The 22,891-nt window shown below is 40.2% G+C and overlaps 2 protein-coding genes across 5 annotated transcripts; one reads left to right on the plus strand and one right to left on the minus strand.

The window, feature by feature from the left end:
- Positions 1-357: 357 nt before the first annotated feature.
- LOC127436463 (mediator of RNA polymerase II transcription subunit 21-like) lies at positions 358-3,409 on the minus strand. Its single transcript, XM_051690634.1, has 4 exons — positions 3,291-3,409; positions 1,971-2,085; positions 1,744-1,844; positions 358-1,064 (listed from the first exon to the last, which is right to left on the minus strand). The coding sequence occupies exons 1-4, from the start codon at positions 3,330-3,332 to the stop codon at positions 885-887; spliced, it is 438 nt and encodes a 145-aa protein (XP_051546594.1). The 5' UTR covers positions 3,333-3,409; the 3' UTR covers positions 358-884.
- LOC127436438 (transmembrane 7 superfamily member 3-like) lies at positions 3,410-19,437 on the plus strand. 4 transcript variants are annotated; one of them, XM_051690580.1, is made up of 12 exons: positions 3,412-3,598; positions 6,269-6,423; positions 8,873-9,023; positions 9,139-9,259; positions 11,652-11,823; positions 11,909-12,104; positions 12,555-12,641; positions 13,205-13,285; positions 16,143-16,295; positions 16,407-16,504; positions 16,583-16,745; positions 17,846-19,437. In XM_051690580.1, exons 1-12 carry the CDS (start codon positions 3,529-3,531, stop codon positions 18,097-18,099), a joined length of 1,701 nt encoding a protein of 566 aa, XP_051546540.1. In that variant the 5' UTR covers positions 3,412-3,528; the 3' UTR covers positions 18,100-19,437. The 4 variants fall into 4 exon arrangements, with proteins under 4 accessions (XP_051546538.1, XP_051546540.1, XP_051546539.1 ...); XM_051690581.1 differs by having other exon boundaries at positions 3,417-3,598; positions 11,927-12,104; XM_051690578.1 differs by having other exon boundaries at positions 3,410-3,598; positions 16,407-16,745.
- The last annotated feature ends 3,454 nt before the right edge of the window (positions 19,438-22,891 follow it).

Here is a 22,891-nt window from a genome sequence, read left to right on the forward strand (position 1 = left end):
GAGCTATATAGTGGTCTGTTCTCACCCAAAACCAACTGGATCACTTCAGAAGACATGGATTAAACCACTGGATTACTTTTATGCTGCCTTTATGTGCTTTTTGGAGCTTCAAAGTTCTGGTCACAATTTACTTGCATTGTATGGACCTACAGAGCTGAGATATTCATCTAAAAATCTTCATCTGTGTTCTGCACAGGAAAGAAAATCACACACATCTGGGACGGCATGAGGATGAGTAAATGATGAGAGAATTTTAATTTTTGGGTGAACTGTTTCTTTAAGCTAGATGTGAATCATTTCTTTCAAAGATCTGCAGCATGTGACATTTAAGAGAAATAAGCACTTCCACAGTTCGAGTTAAAATGAGTAACAAGCACTTTACAGTTTAATTGGTTAAACACAAAGACAATTCTTTCAAAACAAAACAAACAGAAAAATATCCTTTAATATACAAAAGCGAGCTTATTCAGACCCTGACAATTAATGGCTGAAAGGGGGTGATGGATGCTGTAAATTCTCTTTTAGAAAACAATGACAGAGCTCATGTAATAGAGACATGCTGTGGAAAACAAGACTAGAAAGAAAAATGTAAATTACAGATAAAGTTTCGTACCAAAATCTGACACTGTGACATATCCATGTTTTCCGAGGATAGTTTTGAAGTGTCTTGAGTGTTTTTACACCAAACGTGTGTGACATCAGCACAGCAATAATGAAGTTCTAATCTCGTGTGTCTGTACTTGAATGAAATGATAATCCTTCTTCAGCCCAGAAATAAACTGTACATTTAACAAAAAGTCTCCTGCAACCGCTGAAGGATAAGTATAAAAATCCCTGCTGTGTACAGATGGTACAGTCCATGCTTGGTTTTGGGTCAGTCAGTGTCATGATTCAGGGGGTGTGGGCTGACTGGGGGTGCCACTGCGTGTGCGCAGCTGCGATTGTGCGATGTCTGCTAGAGCCGACTGGATCTTCTCCAGCAGCAGGTCTCCTCTATAAACCACTTCTTCCAAACGAGCTGCAGCTTCTTGATTCTCCTCCTCCAGCTGCCTCAGACTGGCCGCCTGAAAAGAAATAAGGTAAAGGAGAAATTAAAGGAATATTCCGGGTTCAATACAAGTTAAGCTTTATTGACAATGTTGATTACCACAAAAATTAATTTTGACTTGTCCCTCCTTTAACAACAAGCACGGAAGTGACTAATTGATTAACCTGTCGACTGACCATAATTTGTATTGAACCCGGAATATTCCCTTAAACAATGGAAATAAACAGAAAAGGAATGCATCTATTTTTCACATTGGGCAGTAACGGATGCCAGGAAATCAAAAATGCAATTTTGTTGCTTTTAATCCGTGTATGTTAGCTTTGTCATTGTTTTGCTAATATACACATAAACATTGACAATTCATTTGTAGACTATATACACATAAAAAATGTACAGCATTTCTCTTCTAGGAAAACGAACCAGAAATACTGATGACATCATCTTGCACTTAAGGGCGTATACAAGAGTTTGTCCAATAAAATGCTCTCTAGAATGACAATGCCACCTCAGACTGGCAAGGGCTAGTTCATGTGACATAAATTAAAGGCTATTGGCCATTTAAAAAAATGGGATGAGCCCTTCAAAATTGAAGATTTTAACACATTAACACAGGAAAGAAAACTGTGCTTGTCAAGCCCAGTTTCATGGGGTCTTTAAAGCCTTAAGCCAGTCACATGGTTTGCCTGTAAATGCACCTGCAATGCAGCAGTAGATTCTTCACTGGGCAGAGAGTCAATCAACACATCGACATCTTTCGCTGTTCTCGCTATCAAAGCAGCAAACAACTGAGCGTACTCTGTAATGACACATGAAACCAACAGTTGAACAATAAAAAAACAACAAATATGTCTAAATTGAGAATGACAGCTCATTTTGCCCTGTGCAGGTGTGAATTGATTCTTGGTGCACATGTGTACAGCACCTTCTGTGTGGTTGGAGGGCTGGTCTTTGTTGATGGCTGTCTGGATGTTGCTGAATGAGGCTGGAGGTGCACACTGCTGCAGGACTCCAATCGCATTACAGAACTGATCCGCCAGCTAAAACACACAAACACATCACAGAGATAAACATACAATGCAAACACAAAACACAGCATCTATTGCATTGTATATACACATAAAGTAATTGTGGTAAATAGTGTTACAACTCCCATATTCAGATTTAATTACATTCTCTTATAATTTACTCAACCTCACGCAGGTTTCGTGTTTTATGTTATTTAATTATTATACTGGCTCGATATTAAATCCACAAAGTCAAAAGGACTGATCAATATTTAAGTCCTTTTTTTTCCTTCATATAAATTCTCCTCCCTGCCCAGTAGGGGGCGATATGCACGAAGAAAGTGAATTGCCAGAAACAAAACAAGAAGAATGTGGAAGTGAAAGTGGACATTTATAGTACAAATGACTTAAATATTGATCTGTTTCTCACCCACACCTATCATATCACTTCTGAAGACATGGATTAAACCACTGGAGTCTTATGGATTACTTTTATGCTGTCTTTATGTGCTTTTTGGAGCTTAAAATTTCTAGCCACCATTCACTTGCATTGTATGGACCTACAGAGCTGAAAAATTCTTCAAAAATCTTCATTTGTAAATCATGCACATCTGGTATGGCATGAGGGTGAGTAAACAATGAGAGAATTTTAATTTTTGGGTGAACTATCCCTTTAAATGTGTGTGTCTACGTTGCATGATATGAAGAACATTAGAACAATAAAACATAACCACATTTATTTATTAGATTATACAAGGCTGTGCATACTAAATGATGTTGTTTGTATTGCGGTCATATTTTTACTTTTAAACCTTGTTTTTCGATATGACTTTCAGTCCCTTTAACTTTGTGCATAATATAGAGGAAGTACAATAATTAAACCACATGAAACACAAAATCTAAATACATTTAAGACGAAACATACTTTAAACATATTTACTTAACACATTAACTTGACAAATTTATAATTAACTACAATATTAGCTTATTATTGGATATGAATTTTAAAATCATTCCAAAAGTACAAAATAGGCACGAAATAATAATTGAATTGTTTCAGGGAAATGTTCACAACAACACATGCTAACATCAACAAGCATCATTACAAAGTCAAACCATTAATATGAATTGTAATTGTAATGTCCTAAACCAGATTACTGAATCAACTACTTTGAATATTTTAACACTATCTGCACACTTTAAGTAAAAAAATAAATAACGCTTTAAATCAATCTTACTGAGTTAACAGCATCCTGCAGCTGCGTTAGCCTGTCCGCCATGTTGGCTCTTCTGCACCTTTTCCGTTTCCGCTCTGAATCACGTGAGTAAGGAGCCGCGCATGCGCAGTGTACGGAAACGCGTGTTACTTTAGCGCAAGAGACAGAGTGACACTTCCGGAGGCCAAATCTGAACCTACAGCATGAGTCGAAAATCAGAGCGCAGCTTTTAGTGTGTTTGTGGACTGAACCCGGGAAAATGCCACTGAAGAGGGAATGTTTACTGTTGTTTATGTCATGGCTCGGATCTCTGCGCGCTCAGGATGAGAGTGAGTTTCAATAAACATCTTTAATTCTTGTAATACATGTCTGTCATCATAGAAATGTGACAAACACACACAGTTGACTTTCACCTTTTTTTTGTCGACTGTATTGTTTTGGTGCTAATCAATAAAAGCATATAGTCTATACAGAATTTAACGCAATTACATTATTAGTAACTAATTAAATTAGTGAAAAATGAAGAGTAATCCCTGTACTTTTTTCAAGGAAAAGGTCATTTAATTACTTAGTAATGCATTACACCCAACGCTAATAGTTTTATTGATACTTTGTCTCATAAACAAAGTAAATGTTAATGTGTCTCACATGTGCATGCTGGTGTCTGTCTGCAATAATGTTTTATTAAAATGCATGATTAAATTGGGCCTCTATTGACAGTCAAATCAAAGTAATGGCATGTACATTTTAAAAAGTGGGCCAATTTACCTTAATTCACTATATTATAACAAGGCAGATGATGCTATAATAATTATTTTGTTTGAGAGGATTTTGGGGTTTGTTTACTGTGCTGAGACTCATTTTTGAAATATTTGATTGCCTGCTCAGAAGTTACAAAAATCTTCTGTCTCTTTAACCTCTTTAAAAATGGCAGTCTGGTTGTTGTCAGTCTCATTTGTGCCTCTGAATTAGAGGTAGACCGATATATCGGTTTTACTGATTAATCGGTGCCGATAGTTGCTGTTTGGAACTATCGTTATCGGCATAAATCTGCCCATAGTTTTTTCATAATTTCTTCATTTCAAAATAAGAGTCCCTAGTGTATTTCAGGCTTGTTTATACTTAAAATTCCTGCGTTATGCACCAAATCTTTTTTTCTGGTTATTTTGGGGATTTCGAATAAACAATAGACTGCATCTGAGATTTTGTTCATTTAGGACTCTTCGTGCCCATCATGATAAGGAAAGAATACGATTTTTCTGTAAATTTATTTTGTATTTTTTTCTCCCCTAATTTGGAATGGCCAATTCCCAATGCGCTCTAAGTCCTCGTGGTGGCGTAGTGACTCGCCTCAATCCGTGTGGCGGAGGACGAATCTCATTTGCCTCCGCGTCTGAAACCGTCAATCCGTGCATCTTATCACGTGACTTGTTGAGCGCGTTACCATGGAGACGTAGCACACGTGGAGGCTTCAAGCTATTCTCCGCGGCATCCACGCACAACTCGCCATTCGCCCCGCTGAGAGCGAGAACCACAGGAGGTTACCACATGTGACTGTACCCTCCCTAGCAACCGGGCCAATTTGGTTGCTTAGGAGACTTGGCTGGAGTCACTCACTAAAAATCGATTTTAAAAGCTATCGGCCGATTAGTCGGTTATCGTCCTTTCCCACCACCTTAGTTATCGGTATCTGCAAAATCCACTATCGGTCGACCTCTACCCTGAATAATGCTCTTGCATTCTGCAACAGTAAAGCATTTCTCATTTAATATCCCTCATTCAAGCAGTTGCGATTTGACTTATGGTGCACCTTTAAGACGATGCAACAGAGCAACAGTCCATGAGACTCAGTTTGGAAACTATTTACACATTCCTAAAAGAGAGAGAGAGATTCACGCAGAGTAATTTTCAGTCTTCAAGGATTCAAAACCCGTTCAAAGCCCAGCTGTTTTAAATGGATTTATCACTCGTACAGGAATGTTTCTTGAGGAATAGCTTTCTAGAGTCAACAGAGGCCTTCAGAAACGTTTCATGTTGCGTTCACAGCCAGAGTGTGTTGAGTTGTGTTCAGGTGTCGTGTTGACATACAGCAGGTGTGAGTCATTGTGAAATTTTTCTGCAGATCACTTGGTTATCAGTGTCAGATTTCACTGTAAAGCAGGAAATTCGAGCAATCTGTGACCCAACGCAACATGTTTCTAATCCAAAGCGCACCATATAACTGTCAAGAGCCACTTCCTCATCACCTGCAAGGCTTGTCACTGACTGCTGTCTGAATGAAAGAGAATAATATGGATTATGTATCTGCTATACTGTGTAGGCCTATCTCTACATCAGAGTTTTATTTTTGATACGCATGTTAGAAGTTAATGAGGACTTGGGGGAAAATGCCACCTAATTCACCCAAAATGTAAAAAATGTTGCCTTAATGATTCGTCTTAATTGTTGCATCTGATGGATTTCTTATTATTGTAATCTACACCTAGCTATACATATGAACCCTTGTGTTGAGTTTGTTTTGTGCTAACACATTTTGTGTTCCCGGTCAAAAATGACCGGCACACTAAGATTGTTTATAAATCTCTCATATTGCATATATTATCACAAGATATTGCATTACTGTAGATCTTTTTATCAACTTCTTTTAAGTAATTATGACAGGTTTTGTACTCTCTTTTTGAACATATTCAAATATATATATAATTTGTTTTTTATTTATTTATTTTTTTTTATTATTGACAGAAGGATTTATTGAACTGAGCATATACCAGGCCAGTGGGGGGCACTCCCTGCAGAAAACAAAAAAACATATACTGTATATATAATAATTACATAATAAATGAATAACCACTTGATCTGAAACAAACTTTTTGACTTCTACAATGCATGTAGCATTCTCAAAGGGACCCATTATTTAAAATGTTTCCCAATATTTTGATACTAATACAAACATATACTTGAATTTAGGAAACATGACTCAGTTTTTGTGTGTGTTTTAGATCGTGTGGTGTTTTCTCTGGGAAAGTTCCAGAATGTCAGCGTTCCAGTAAACGGGACGGTTCAAGTCGTCATTTCACGGATCCCTCCAGACGTCTCTTTTATCACGCTGCAGTTTCACACACCACACCGCAATGTCACACTCTCATACACACAGGTAAGAGACCACACACATGCAGCAGTGCAATTCCACACTTTCAAACACTTTGGTAATAAAGGTTTACACATATCACTGTTATGCACAAGACATGTCTTACACAAGACACACACACACACACACACACAATCAGCTGACCCATTTCAATGGGGTGTTTGAGGCAGCTCAGCAGGCAGAGCAAGTCATCATGTGAGAGTTTAATCACAGGCTCTGATCTCAAAACACACACACACACACACACACACACCTGCATGCATTCCAAACATAGACTAAATGTCAGCACTCATGTGGCTGACAAATGGCAGATGGGCTGTGTGTTCAGACAGTATGAAAACAGTCATTATTTTTGCAGTTCTATTAGGTGACCCTAAAGGTGCATAAATGACACTCTTCACCAAGATGAAACACTTCCATAAGTAAGGGATAATCCACAGCTAGGTGTGTGTTAAACGATTTTAATGCATGATGTGGAAGTGAAGAGCCACCCGACTCATAGCGGAGCAATTTAATCATTTAACGCACACTAAACCGTGGATTATCCCGCTTATACCATGGTCACATGTCAGCATTGATTAGTTACAGCTGTCATTGATTTTTGCAATTTTGACTGGAAGAATAACAGTAACGCTTAACTTTATCTACGGGTCGATAGATCTGCCCATTCTAAATCAGACACACAGAGCACGTTTACATGCACATTCTTATACTGATTATGCTAAATAAGCCGACAATACGTGTGGTCATGTAAACGCAATAAGCAGCGTTCCTTTATCGGTGTAAGGTCATAAACGGTGTAAGAATAAACCGATCGAAACGGGTAGATTTTTGCCCATTACACCGATTTTACGTGGCATGTAAACACCTTAACTGCCGTTCTCAATGGCTCATCCAATGTGCGCACGTGTTGAGCGTATCCCATCATGGTTTGATGTCAAAAGCGGAGAATAACTTATTTCAAATGTCATGTAAACGTGGATTTCTTGCATTGTCAGATTTTTTTAAATAAGCTGATTTTAGAGAGTAATCAGTATATTGTTGTGCCTATAAACGTGCTCTTAGATAAAGTTGTGTGATTATCACATTTATTTGCATTAAATAAACAGCTGTATGAATAACTGGGAAAAAATGGATGAGTTTTTTTGGAGATGACAAACTCTGTAAAAACAAAGTTAGCCACATAACTTCTAAGAACATGTAATATTAAATGTAATTTTCACATTAATGAGAAAAAAACTGCTGTTACTGACATTACAGTTGTGAAAAGTGGCAATTACTGTACATGATGAGGGGAAAACCATCCAAAACAATGAAACCTGCAGACTTTGACCTCTGAGACATCGGTATGATACCCATTAAGGCTGCACGATTGATTGAATTAAGAATGAAATCACCATATGGCCTTGCGTGATTACTAAACCACAAAAGGCTGCGTTTTATAAAACAGTCACAGTTCAGCGCTTCGGTCAGTGATGCGTGATCGAGCGGCGCCCTCTAGCGGGTGTGTGCTGAGCAGCGCAGCAGTATTAAATTATGTTTATAATATTACATTTCAGATAGTCTTGCCTCAAAAGACGCATTTGATAGGTTCCGGTTTCCTTCTTTACCCCTCCGTGCAAAACATAGCTGAATATCAAACCACACAAGCCTCATGGGTGTTTAGGGGGAATTCATAATTATCTCCAGGATGGACTCGGTAATTCGGGGCTGAAGAACACTGCTGTTCCCTGTTGCATGTCTCTTTTTTTTAAACTTTTTTTTAAACTTTTTTTTTTATCCCCTTTTCTCCCAATTTGAAATGCCCAATTCCCACTACTTAGTAGGTCCTTGTGGTGGCGCGGTTACTCACCTCAATCCGGGTGGCGGAGGACAAGTCTCAGTTGCCTCCGCTTCTGAGACCGTCAATCCGCGCATCTTATCACGTGTCTCGTTGTGCATGACACCGCGGAGACTCACAGCATGTGGAGGCTCATGCTACTCTCCGTGATCCACGCACAACTTACCACATGCCCCATTGAGAGCGAGAACCACTAATCACGACCACAAGGAGTTTACCCCATGTGACTGTACCCTCCCTAGCAACCGGGCCAATTTGTTTGCTTAGGAGACCTGGCTGGAGTCACTCAGCACACCCTGGATTCGAATTCGCGGCTCCAGGGGTGATAGTCAGCATCAGTACTCGCTGAGCTAATGAATGTGCATTTGTTACTGAGAAATATGAGACCACTAGATGGCGCCATTGACCAATCAGAATCAAGTATTCCAGAGACCCGTGTAATGAACGGTTGTAACGCACACATTCCGGCCAATCAGAATCGGGTATTCGAACAGACCATGGTGTAATCTGATGTACAGAATATTCAACAGTAATTAATGTAGGCCAATGTGTGTGGCTGTACATTCATAGTTTTTCACACAGTTTTTTTTTTTTTGGTGTCTGTGTGTTGGTCAGGCTCCAGTTTATGGTCAGTCAGTCACAGCAGCGGATGCTGGTCTGTTGTCCGCCCTGTTGCCCAACCAGTCCACTCTCTCCTGGTTCCTGCAGACGCCAGATGGGAACAGTGTGGCAGGAATTGGTGTGATGCTGCCATATATGAGCGCTGGTAGAGAACTAAGCCATCTTATACACATCACAACACAAATACCATTATTTATAGACTGCTGACTGGAATATGGAATATTCACTGTGTATGTGCGTGTGTGTATGTGTGCGTGCAGATCCTGTTCCTGGTGCCTGTAATCAGGAATTTCCACTGGACATTGATCCAAACATCTACTTGCAATACAACCTGTTTGAGACCACTATCAGTTTTGCGCCTGCTAACATTGGATACACAAGGTGAGAGAGATTAAAAGGAGTGTTCCGGGTTCAATACAAGTTAAGCTCAGTCGACAGCATTTGTGGCATAATGTTGATTGCCACAAAAAAGATTTCTGTTACATTAGCTATGTTTCCATCCCAGTTGTGAATTTAATTAATGTGAAAAACCATAAAATCGCAATGTGCGAATAAAGCCGTGTGTCTATCCCATGTGTTTATAAGAACAAAATCGTCACTTCCGGATAAATTGTAGCCACTGTGACTCTTTTATTAATAAAATACTGGCAGTTTAGAGCAAGCAGACAAAACACTGTAAAGAACTTCGTCTCATGTCTGGGAGCGATAGCGAGTCACACAGTTCTTGGAGCACTATGTGTGTGTGTGTGCATACCTCCATCGTTAGGACTATACCGTGTGGATCTATAAGATGTTTTCAAAATTGTTAATAAACTTGCTCTTCGGGGCCTGGGTAGCTCAGCGAATATTGATGCTGACTACCACCCCTGGAGCGAGTTCGAATCCAGGGTGTGCTGAGTGACTCCAGCCAGGTCTCTAAGCAACCAAATTGGCCCGGTTGCTAGGGAGGGTAGAGTCATATAGGGTAACCTCCTCGTGGTCACTATAATGTGGTTCTCGCTCTCGGTGGGGCGCGTGGTGAGTTGTGCGTGGATGCCGCGGAGAATAGCGTGAAGCCTCCACACGCGCTATGTCTCTGTGGTAACACACTCAACAAGCCACGTGATAAGATGCGCGGATTGACGGTCTCAGACGTGGAGGCAACTGAGATTCATCCTCCGCCACCTGGATTGAGGCGAGTCACTAAGAGCGCATTGGGAATTGGGCATTTCAAACTGGGGAGAGAATCAAAAAAATAAATAAACCTGCTATTCGTCAAAGTTCAAGTTTGTATTCGACTTATTTTCTGTACAAACTCTTTGCAGGCTTTGGATTTTCAGGACACCATTATTTCAGGATGACCAAAGCAACATTTCAGATGCAATGATTGGTCCGCTGGGTTGTGCAGTTATAAACGACTTTTCTGATGCACATCTTGTATAATTTTTTTTCTCCCAATTTGGAATGCCCAATTCCCAATGCGCTCTAAGTCCTCGTGGTCGCGTAGTGATTCGCCTCAGTCTGGGTGGCGGAGGACGAATCCCAGTTGCCTCCGCTTCTGAGACCGTCAACCCGCGCATCTTATCACGTGACTTGAGCGCGTTGCCACGGACACCTAGCGTGTGTGGAGGCTTCACGCCATCCACCACGGCATCCATGTTCAACTCACCACGTGCCCCACCGAGAACGAACCACATTATAGCGACCACGAAGAGGTTACCCCATGTGACTCTACCCTCCCTAGCAACCGGGCCAGTTTGGTTGCTTAGGAGACCTGGCTGGAGTCACTCAGCACGCCCTGGGATTCGAACTAGCGAACTCCAGGGGTGATAGCCACCGTATTTTACCACTGAGCTACCCAGGCCTCCACACATCTTGTATTATTAATGCATTTAATAGGAGTTTATTCTGTAAATGTGTTTCCATCATAGTTTATAGAGTAAAAAATGTATCCGCCTCAAGTGAGCGTATACTTTTTTTTTTTTTATGCGCATTTTGGAGATTTTATTCGAATCTTAGTGTTTCCATCCAGCAGTTTTTATGCAATATCCCAAAATGTGCATAAAAACACATTGATGGAAACCCTGCTCGTGAGGCACTTTCAATGGAAGTCAATGGGGTCAATCCGTAAACGTTAAAATACTCACTGTTTCAAAAGTATTGACACAGGACATATGTGTGTAAACATGATTTTACTGTGATAAAATCACTTATACCTTTACACAGATACAGTTAGTATCTATTTTAACTTCATTACCATGATGATGTAATGCCGTAACCCTAAAAGGACCATAAAAAAATAAACTTTACAGCTCAAGTAACACACAAGAAGAATTAATGTAAGTGCTTTTATAAAATTATAAGCTTCACATTTCTGCCTTTAAACCCTCCAGAAATTGGCCCCATTGACTTCCAGTGTAAGTGCCTCACTGGAACCTTTTGCAAAGATGTACATCATTTTTTGTGGTAATCAACATTTTGTCTAAAATACTGTCTGTTGAGCTTAACTTGTAGTAGAGTCTGCTCTAATTAGCCCCTTGTGATGTTGTAAGCGAGTTATTCTTTTCTCATTGGAGTCAAGTGAATCGGGTCACAAATCACTCTGAATGATTTTTTGGTTCAGTGTAAATCAAAATGCTTTTATTAACACTTAACCAGTAATTACTGACGACTTGAAAGATCATGGAAATGTGTTGGTCCAAAAGTGTGGGAATCCTGAAGAAACTACTCAGATGGTAACATCAGGGGAGATATTGAAAGAATGCTCTTCTCATATATCTCTTGTGTCTCTCAGAGGAGGGACCCCACCAGCGTGTGATGTGGGCACGGATGCCAGTACTCGTTGGCGGTTGGTGTATGACGTGTATCAGTTCTTCCTGCCAGAAGGCGACCAATCAGAGCAGAGTCTCATCAGTGGCGTGGAGAGAGTGGCCAATGTGGAGAACATACAGGACAATAGCAGAAAAGTGAGTGAGATCTTTCTCTTCCCTCTGTCTTTCCCTACAAATTCTGGTTCCTCTCATTTATCTTTAGTTTTTATGAGTTTATCAGGTATGTTTGGTTTTCCAGGTGATGTCGTTGTCATCTCATGATCAGACGCAGTTGTCGTTTAACTCTCTGCCTGGTCAGGGTGTGATTTTCTCTGTGGTTGTTAGAGACCCAGTGTTCAACACATCAGCTTCATACATCCCTGTGCACACGTACGCCTGCAGCTTCAACTCCACACTGGACGGCTGCAGTACTTTAGGTAGGCAGATGAAAGCTAAGTAGTTCATATGAAATTGAAGTTGATGGCATGGAATATTTCTACTTCTGAAAATGAATTTGTCACACTACAGGACAATTTAAAATGCACTGATGAAAAAGGTTATGAGTGGGTTTTTTTTACCATGTTGGTATGTGGTTGCTAGGTTACAGTTACTAAGTTGTTCTGGGTGGTTGCTAGGGCCTTGTTAGTATATTTGTGGTGATTGCCAGATGATGCTTACCATTATTTGTAATATCGTTCTTTTTGAGTGTCTTATAAGAAACTTTTATTGCAGTTTAGGGTACATTTTGTAAACGTTATCTTAAAAACGAGTCCTCACAAATGTAGGAGTATATTGAAAGAGAAGTCTAATATGGAAAAAAATGTCATTATGAAATACAATTTCAGACTTTTTCAAATGATCATTCTCTTTTTCTCTAATTTTCCCAGGGCGAGTTTCCACTAAAGTGTTTTTTACTGTGATCGGAGTGGCGGGGTTGTTTGTGTGCTTTCTGGGCCATCGCTTTTTCAAATGTGGTGAGTGATGGGTTTTCTTTTTCTTTTCTCAGAAACAGATTACATTACTGCTATTCATAATTGTTGACCTTTTATAGGTGCCCTAAGTATTCTGGGTTTGGGAAAGTCTGGGGTACAACATTTGGGGAAAATGTTGTGTCAGAGGTCAACATTTATTATAGTTACAAATAAACACTCCATGATGAATGGATGGTCAGTATTTATAATGTTACTTTGGAGATATATTTACATTTACATTTATGCATTTAGCAGACACTTTTATCCAAAGTGACTTACAGTGCCCTTATTACAGGGACAATCCCCCTGGAGCAACCTGGAGTTAAGTGCCTTGCTCAAGGACACAATGGTGGTGGCTGTGGGGATCGAACCAGCAACCTTCTGATTACCACCTATGTGCTTTAGCCCACTACGCCACCACCACACCCGGTAGGACTGTATAAGACATTTATGTGTCTTATACAGTCCTACCGAAGATTGATCTTAGCATGAATCTTTTACCAGTGTACCATTTAAAATATACCAGAATGTTACCAGTTAACTTGTCCATTTCTCTCCCCTTTCAGAGCTGTTCTGTATGGGCTTTGCGTTTATGGCATTTTTCTTCTTTGTCCTGATCACCAGCACCACAGCGCTGGAATACAACAGTGAGTCCATCACGGTCATAGTATCACCAATACACAGTTACACAAGTGCTGAATCAATCTAGAACACAACCAGTTTGGGGCGGAATCACCCTAGAACTGAATAATTTCAGAACAGAATCACTCTAGAAAACAAGCAGTCTAGCATGGAATGAATCACCCTGGAACTGAATCACTCTAGAACTGAATTACTCTAGAACTAAATGAATACATGGTTGTTTTTGAATGGCCGTCAATGGAGAAACATGCTCCTAAGCACCGGAGGGTGTAGTTAGTGAAATTCCTCTAGAACGCGATCATTCTAGAACTAAATAACTCCAGGACAAACTTACTCTAGAACTGAATCACTCTAGGACAGAATCACTCTAAAATGCAATCACTCTTGGGTGGATTCACTCAAGAACATAATCACTCTAGAACGGAATCACTCTAGGGTGGAATCACTCTAGAATGCAGTCACTTTAAAACTGAATCATTCTAGGGCGGATTCACTCAAGAACATAATCACTCTAAATCACTTAAATTCCTCTAGAACACGATCACTCTAGAACGCAGTCACTCTAGGACGGAATCACTAGGGTGGACTCACTCTAGAACTGAACCATCCTAGAACTGAATCGTTCTAGTGTGGACTCAAGAACATAATCACTCTAGAGCTGAATCACTCTAGAATGCAATCACTAAAACTGAATCAATCTAGGACGGAATCACTCTAGAACACACTTTAGAATGCAATCACTGTAGAACTGAATCATTCTAGGGCAGACTCATTCTTGGGCAGAATCACTCTAGAACACAATCATTCTAGAACTGAATCACTCTAGGGCAAAATCACTCTAGAACTGAATCACTCTAGGTCGGACTAAACCTAGAACTTAATCACTTTAGAACACGATAACTCTGGAACGGAATCACTATAGGATGAATTCACTCTAGAACCCAGTCACTCTGGAACTGAATCACTCTAGAACTGAATTACTCAAACTAAATGAATACATGGTTGTTTTTGAATGGCCGTCAATGGAGAAACATGCTCTTAAGCACCGTAGGGTGTAGTTAGTGAAATTCCTCTAGAACACGATCACTCTAGAATGCAGTCACTCTAGGATGGACTCACTCTAGAACTGAACCATCCTAGAACTGAATCATTCTAGGGTGGATTCACTCTAGAGCTGAATCACTCTAGAGTGCAATCACTTTAAAACTGAATCATTCTAGGGTGGACTCACTCAAGAACATAATCACTCTAGAGCTGAATCACTCTAGAATGCAGTCACTAAAACTGAATCAATCTAGGATGGAATCACTCTAGAACACACTTTAGAATGCAGTCACTGTAGAATTGAATCATTCTAGGGCAGACTCACTCTTGGGCAGAATCACTCTAGAACACATTCATTCTAGAACTGAATCACTCTAGGTCGGACTAACCCTAGAACTTAATCACTCTAAAATTGAATCACTCTAGAACAAGATAACTCTGGAACGGAATCATTATAGGATGAAATCACTCTAGAACCCAGTCACTCTGGAACTGAATCACTCTAGAACAAAATCACTCTAGGACAGAATGACTCTAAAACGCAATCTCTCTAGAATGTATTCACTTTAGCACTGGAGAACTGAATCACTCCAGGATGGAATCACTTTAGAACACAGTCATCCTAGAACTGAATCACTCTAGAACGGAATCACTCTAAGGCGGACTCACTCTAAAATTGAATCACTCTAGAACACAACCACTTTGGGGCGGAATCACTCTAGAACTGAATCATTCTAGAATTGAATAATTTCAGAACAGAATCACTCTAGAACACAACCACTCTAAGGCTGAATCACTCTAGAATTGAATCATTGTAAAATAAACAAAAATTAAATGTGATTATGGATGAGATGTTGTTTACTTGAAGCTGATGTCACTGGTTCATAAATTTCCATAAATAGTTTCTAGAAACACAGCTCCCCTAGACATTGTTCCAGTGTGTCTGACTGTAATTTGAATGAAAATGGCTACATAAACTAGTTCTGCATGCAGTAAATCTCATTAGCCATCACGAGTGCAGAAATAAGAGTGCCCTTCACAGAGGATTGAGGTTATTGTTCTACCGTAACTCACTGAAGATTAGAGTCATGTTGCGTGTGGATGAAGTCATGTGCCTTGGATTTCTCCTGGAGGTGTCAAAGAGGTCACTGTCTGCCGCTGTTTGATAATAATCATTTGGTTTGTGTGTGTGTGTTCAAACAGACTTATAGTTGTTCTGTAGTAATTATCAGTAATTGGAGCTGATTGTCAGCTGTTTGTGTGTTTAAGGGAATGGCTGAAATGAGGAAGAACATTTCTGAAATAACTTGTGATTCTCACTGATAGTTGTTGCGTATATTGATCGTTTATCATAGAGAGCTATGATCTGATTCTGATCAGATCTTAGAATTGCAACAAGCCAGTTGATTTTGCATCCATTGGAGACCATTTAACATGGACAGACATTGGCTGTTAGAATGAGCTGCATTACATGAACACATACATATGTTCATACAGATACATGCTTACAAATACTAGTGATGGACGGACAAATCTGCCAACATTTAGCCATTTTGAGATCAGCCGATAACCATGCCGCCTTGTCCAATTAACAGAAGCCTCCCTTTTGTTAGTTCCAATGTCTGCCAACAGTTTCCAAATATCTTATTAGGCCGAGGAAATATTGAGTAAAAAATATTTGTTTGATTTTAGCATGTAAGTGTACATCTTAATTACCTTAATTCAATTAGGTATATACCATATATTCTTTAGTTGTACAGAAAGTTTGCACAAGAGTATTAAAGAACGACTTCTGGAATGATGTGTGTCTATTCATAGTTCGATTGGCTCTGACAGCAGTGATGGGCGTGGTCGGGGGCGTGGTCCTAGTGATGAGCTGGTGGCGGTTTGGTTCCGTCATGGTTTGCGTGTTGGTGGTCGGACTCATTCTTGGATTTCTTGTCTCTTCTATCGTCTTTTTCACTCCACTTGGTAAGAAAACACCTTCTTCTCTGAATTCAGCATCTGTTTGTTCCTTTCCATCTTTGCAATGAGCACAATTATCTTTATCTTTCTAGCAAATTTAACCTTTTTTTTTTTTAGGTGACCTTCCCGTATTCCATAATGATGTGGTGTTTTGGGTTGTGTTTACCTGCATCATGGTGGTTGTTCCTTTATTCTTTATCAGGTGGCCCAGAGAGGTGAGATACACATCCTACAAAATACACTCAGCTTTACAAATACACACCGATGTATGTGCATATGTTTGTGTGTTTCAGGGCAATATAACCACGTGTGGAGTGGTTGGTGCATATGTAGTGGTCCTAACTGTCAACGCGTACACCTACACCAGTCTCTCCTACATCACACTAGACGTTCTCAAACGCTTCCTCAACCACAACTTCAGTCGAGCGTTCATCTCTGTTCCGTTGCAGGACATCGGTAGGTCTGACACTCAAACTCTTGATATTTTTGCCGTAATAATGCAACAGCATTTGTGGCGTAATGTCGATTACCACAAAACATTTTTTCCCCTTTTTCACCCAATTTGGAATGGCCAATTCCTTACGCGCTTTTAAGTCCTCGTGGTCGCATAGTGATTTGCCTCAATCTGGGTGGCGGATGATGAATCTCAGTTGCCTCCGCGTCTGAGACCGTCAATCCACGCATCTTATCATGTGGCTTGTTGAGTGTGTTACCACGGAGACATAGCGCTTCTGGAGGCTTCACGCCATCCACCGCGGCATCCACGTTCAACTCACCACATGCCCCACCGAGAATGAACCACATTATAGCGACCACGAGGAGGTTACCCCATGTGACTCTACCCTCCCTAGCAACCGGGCCAATTTGGTTGCTTAGGAGACCTGGCTGGAGTCATTCAGCACACCCTGGGATTCGAACTAGCGAACTAGGGAACGCCAGGGGTGGTAGCCAGCGTAGAGCTACCCAGGCCCCCTGTCCCTCCTTTTCTTAATAAAAGCACACTTACAATGGAAGTCAATGGGGCCAATCCATAAATGTTTAAACACTCGCTGTTTCAAAAGTATAGACACAATATGTGTGTAAACATGATTCTACTGTGATAAAATCACTTACTAACCACATCTGTGGAAAGTTATAGCCAATTTAGCCATGACGATGTAACGCCATAAATGGCTGTTAAAAATAACAATGTAAACAACTTCACAGATCAAATAATACACAAGTTTTAACAGAAGAATTAATGTAAGTGCTTTAGTAAAATTATAAGCGTCACATTTCTGCCTTTAAACACTCCAAAAATTGGCCCCATTGACTTCCATTGTAAATAACAAATATATTAAACATTATACCACAAATGCTTTCGATTGAGCTTAACTTCTGTTGAACCCAGAATATTCCTAAGATAAGTACACTATATCTAAGTCTAGGTAAACTCTTATATACCTGTATATTATATATCTGTTAATGGTCCAATCAGGCAGAGTTGATCTCAGAATGGCATTAATTGGCCAGCTTGTCACTAATGAATCAGATGTCTCTCATGCTTTCTTCTGCAGATTTCATCATGATCACCTTGTGGGTGGTTCTCGGGATTTCTGGCATCGTGGTGCAGCTGTATCGCGAGCGGTCACACCCGTTTTTCCCGCCAAGCCCGTATGTGATGTGGAAGCAGGAACGAGAGCGCAGGAAGACCAACGTTCTGGACCCCAGTTACCACAAACCCTCTCTCCCTGCCCGAATCCTCAACCGTGTTCGCCAGCTCACGCGTCGCACAGAACCAGCCGGCGAAAGCACGCCCCTCCTCCTCTAACCCTTAACTTATGACTTTTGAGCATTGTGTTAGAAAAGACGTTTTTCCCCTCCAGATATTTGGCCCTCAGTCCTGTGGAGATGGTTTAGATAACCGTAATGAGGATGCTGCTGGAGGTCACAGCACGTTGGTGTCAGACTGAGCATGTGCACTTGTGTGTGATGGGTTCTTATGCGTAGGTTCCAGAATCCAGAGTATGCACTTTCTGTCAATGCTGAATGCCATTCTCTGACCAATCAGCTCGCTGGGATTTGATGACGTCAAATATGTACTGTTTACCCATTGGTTGATTGTTGTTTAAATATACAGCTGCAACAGAGTGATTTTAGATGCATTTTACATAACTCGAGGGAATGTTAATTCAAGCTACCACATGTGCCACAGATTGTTACATTTAGTCCAGGAAATATTTTTAAAAGTTTTTATATTAGGTCTTTGTACGTACAGGGTGTCCGCACAACATTTTGAGATTCAGAATGAGTGAGGATTTTAAAAGACATGCAAAAGAGTTTTGTGACTGTTTATTTTTTCATGTTTACCCTTATAATGAATGTATAGCACTCTGTGAGCTCAGACCAAATGAAGCAGCATTCATTAGTATGGCTGATGTTTGTGTAGATGTTCTGATGACGACGTCCTTTTGGGTTCCTGCGGGTGTCTGTAGATCCTCAAAGAGTCCTGAGAGGTTTGGATTTGGTGGTGATAATAATGAGCATATTTTGGCAGAATTCCTGCGAGAACGTGACTGCTGCTTCACTGCACTGCTGTAATGCACACAATAACTAGGGTTTTAAATGCAGGTTTATTTTGAGTGTGAATATTTGGAATCTGTAGAATTCCAAAGTTTGTTCCAGCTGTTGTTTGAAGGCCAGCAGAGAAGCTTTAAAGTTTAAAGCATTCTCTTTTTCCATCCTTTATAACGGAACGTGTAGCTCTTGTGGAGACACAAGCCCAAGTTAAATGTTTTCTGTAAGATCAGGTACTGAAGTTTCTCCTCTCAGGGTTTCTTTGTGTAATTACAAATCAAACATCTTATTAAAGTGTTTCCCAATCCTGACCCTGGAGTGCCCCAACACCACACATTTTGGATGTCTGCTGAATCTAACTCACCTGTTTCAACTCACCAGCTCGTTAGTAGAGGCTCCATGACCTGAATTGGGTGTGTCAATTAAGAGAGAGGTGTTGTTTGGCCTTCTGGACCAGGATTGAGAAACACTGTTCTAAGCAATTTAAAACGTTACATGTTAAAATAATGTTTTAAAATGGTAGCAATATGTTTTTTTGTTTGAAAAATGATTCTCTAAACAACTAAAATGTTAAATAAAGTTGTAAAGTTTGTGCCAGAATTCTGATTTTTATTATTATTATTATTATTATTTGGTTACTTAGTCAACATGAAAGTGCATTGGCAACCCATTTCACATCAGTAGTACAACTTGTATCCAAGTGAACCAGGAAACAGTACGCTGAAAACCTCAATAAGTTGTCTCTACTCAAATGCATTGAGTAATGGTGTCTCCAAAACTTGTGTGATTAAGTTCACTTAACTTGGTGATCATGTAGAATTAACTTAAGCTAAATAAATGCAAGTAGACTTAACTCAAATTTGCTATTTTAATGTTGTTGTTTCTACTTAATAATTTTAATTAAATGGACTGAAATTTAGGCCATACAATAACACATCTTCAGTAAAGATTATAACTGATTCTAGGTCAGTCATCAAATAGATGTATTTCTTCACAGAAATGGTACAGTACACGTATACTTCAGTTGCACGTGCACAAGGAGAACTGATAGTGTTAACAGGGTCCAACTTGACCAAAGGGGACACAGATTCCCCAAATGGTGACCAGGGGCGTGTCCAGGTTTTTTTTGCACGGGGTGGCAAGGGGGGGCGGGGGGGCAAGAGTAGAGTATGGGGTGGCAGCCAGTGCCATCCTTCTGACCCCGCCCCTGATGGTGACATCACACGAAACAACTATTTGCAACAAAACAGCATATATTAAATAAGCTAAAACCTCTGTGAATTTTAAATAACAAATATTTAAATCTAAATAAGTTCCCTTTTACCAAGGAATCATAATTCAATAATTTAAGCGCAAGGCATTATGGGTATTCCCCATAGCCAAAATTTTGGACTCAATCATTTGAGCTAACAATTAAAATATTAAGTCTAAATATTTTTATGAAAAATAAGTTCAAGGAACATAGATATTTGAGCTTATGAGCCCAAAACTTGGCATTTCAAGTTAAGTTTAATTAAGACAACTTGTTTTATCCAGTAATGACAGCATTTGGGTTTACAGTGTAGAAATCCCGTTAATGTTTTAACAATAACTTGTAAACTTACCGTGAGCTCTGAGGTTGTTAATCAATGGCATACGCTTCTGTTGAAGACATCAGTCTGTTTTATTTCAACTTCATTTGAAAAACAAATCTTGTTTAATAGTGGCATCTCTGGTGAAGAACTACACTACCCATGATCCTAAAGAGAAACGATCCTTTGCAATGCTTCATGGGATTATAGATCATTCCCTCCTTAAAGGAATATTCCAGATTCAGTTCAAGTTAAGCTCAATCGACAGTATTTGTGGCATAATATTGATTACCATAAAAATTAATTTCGACTCGTCCCTCCTTTTCTTTAAATGTGTGTTCCAGTGGGACACTTACAATGGAAGTCAATGGGGTCAATAATCTGTAAACATTAAAATACTCACTGTTTCAAAAGTATAGACACAAGACATAAACAATATGTGTGTAAATATGATTTTAGTGTGATAAAATCCATTATATCCAATTTTACTACTTTGTTGCCATGACGACGAAACGCCATAATCCCTAAAACAACCATCAAAGCTACCATTTATAAAAATTAGACTTAAGGAAATACGAATTGTTGCACGTTTCCATCCACTACGTAATGTGCATTAGCATGGGTGTAATGCATTACTAAGTAATGCATTACACCCATGACTATCACCCCTGGAGTTGCGAGTTTGAATCCAGGGCGTGCTGAGTGACTCCAGCCAGGTCTCCTAAGCAACCAAATTGGCCCGGTTGCTAGGGAGGGTCGTGGAGTGTAGCATGAGCCTCCACATGCTGTGAGTCTCCACAGTGTCATGCACAACGAGTCACGTGATAAGATGCGCAGATTGACGGTCTCAGAAGTGGAAGCAACTGAGACTTATCCTCCGCCACCCGGATTGAGGTGAGTAACCGTGCCACCACGAGGACCTACTAAGTAGTGGGAATTGGGCATTCCAAATTGGGAGAAAAGGGGATATAAATTTTTTTTTATGTTTTCTAATTTAACGCTGCCCCTTTAAATTCTTTGGCCAGTTCATGAATAATTTATTTGATTGTATATGATTTATTTGAAAGAATTAAAAGAACAGTGTCATGTCTATCCTTGTATTTTTCATCTGGTTGGGGTTGATACGGGTTTTAAAAAGTAATAAGTAATGTAATTACTAATCTAATTACACTGTAGAAGATGTAATTAGTAATTACTTTTATAGAGTAACTTACGCAACACTGATCGAGCAGCTGAATGAACTCTCCCTGCTTTGGGGACAAGTTTAATTTGCAAGATTGGAGCAAGTATCTCATTTTATTAAATGCATCCACGAGACACCGCTGAATATGTGTAATATCTGATATAATGTGGGCTGAAATAGCTGTGATGCCCACACTCTGCCAGTCTCCCCATACCTGGGAGCACCCAATCTCAAAACTGTTCTGGCGGATTGTGAGGACCCACTTTATCGACCAGCTGTGGGTTAAACACTTCCGAATGACAAGCGCTATGTTCAAAGAATTGTGTGCCATGGTCAGACCTTTCAGTGGGCTAGTCACATCAAGCTATCGCACACAGGGGCGTAGATTCCAGGTCCCCCCCCCCCAAATAATCAAATCAAGCAAGTACAACCCCCCCAATATTTATCCCATGATCAATCGAAACTTGTAAATTCTTCATACTGTCACCCCTCCAATCTTCGGGGGGCAAAATACGCTGGCTACCATCCCTGGAGTTCGCTAGTTCGCCAGGGTGTGCTGAGTGACTCCAGCCAGGTCTCCTAAGCAACCAAATTGGCCTGGTTGCTAGGGAGGGTAGAGTCACATGGGGTAACCTCCTTGTGGTTTGTTCTCGGTGGGGCGCATGGTGAGTTGAGCGTGGTTGCCGTGGTGGATGGCGTGAAGCCTCTATGTCTCCGTGGCAACAAGCTCAACAAGTCATGTGATAAGATGCGCGGGTTGACGGTCTCAGACGCAGAGGCAACTGGGATTCGTCCTCTGCCACCCGGACTGTGGCGAATCACTACGCCACCACAAGGACTTAAAAAGCACATTGGGAATTGGGCATTCCAAACTGGGAGAAAAATGGGAAAAATCCAAAAAGAAATAAAAACAATGTTCAAGCCAAATCTACGCACTTGATCGCACACTCATAACTCATGCACGAATGGTCAAAACATGTCATCGTTTTGCAAATAAACCACTTCCATGCTTTCCATGGAATTCTAATGCACAATTTCAACATGCGCATAAAAATAGTTGGATGGAAACCCACCTGATCGTTCACAGCAAGACCTGAGGCCTGTACCATGAAGCCGCTTTCGGTGGCTAGCCAGGTAAGTTTTGGTTTAGTTTGCCTCAACCCAAGGTTTTAGGTACCATGAAAGTTGGCTTTCAGCAGTGTTCATCGCCATAACAACTTACACAACACATACTATCTGGATTACAGACTGTAACAGATGCTGAACCAATCAGATGTGAGTAAAATGACATC

This window comes from Myxocyprinus asiaticus, chromosome 47 (assembly GCF_019703515.2).
Source record: "Myxocyprinus asiaticus isolate MX2 ecotype Aquarium Trade chromosome 47, UBuf_Myxa_2, whole genome shotgun sequence".
NCBI classification, from domain to species: domain Eukaryota; kingdom Metazoa; phylum Chordata; class Actinopteri; order Cypriniformes; family Catostomidae; genus Myxocyprinus; species Myxocyprinus asiaticus.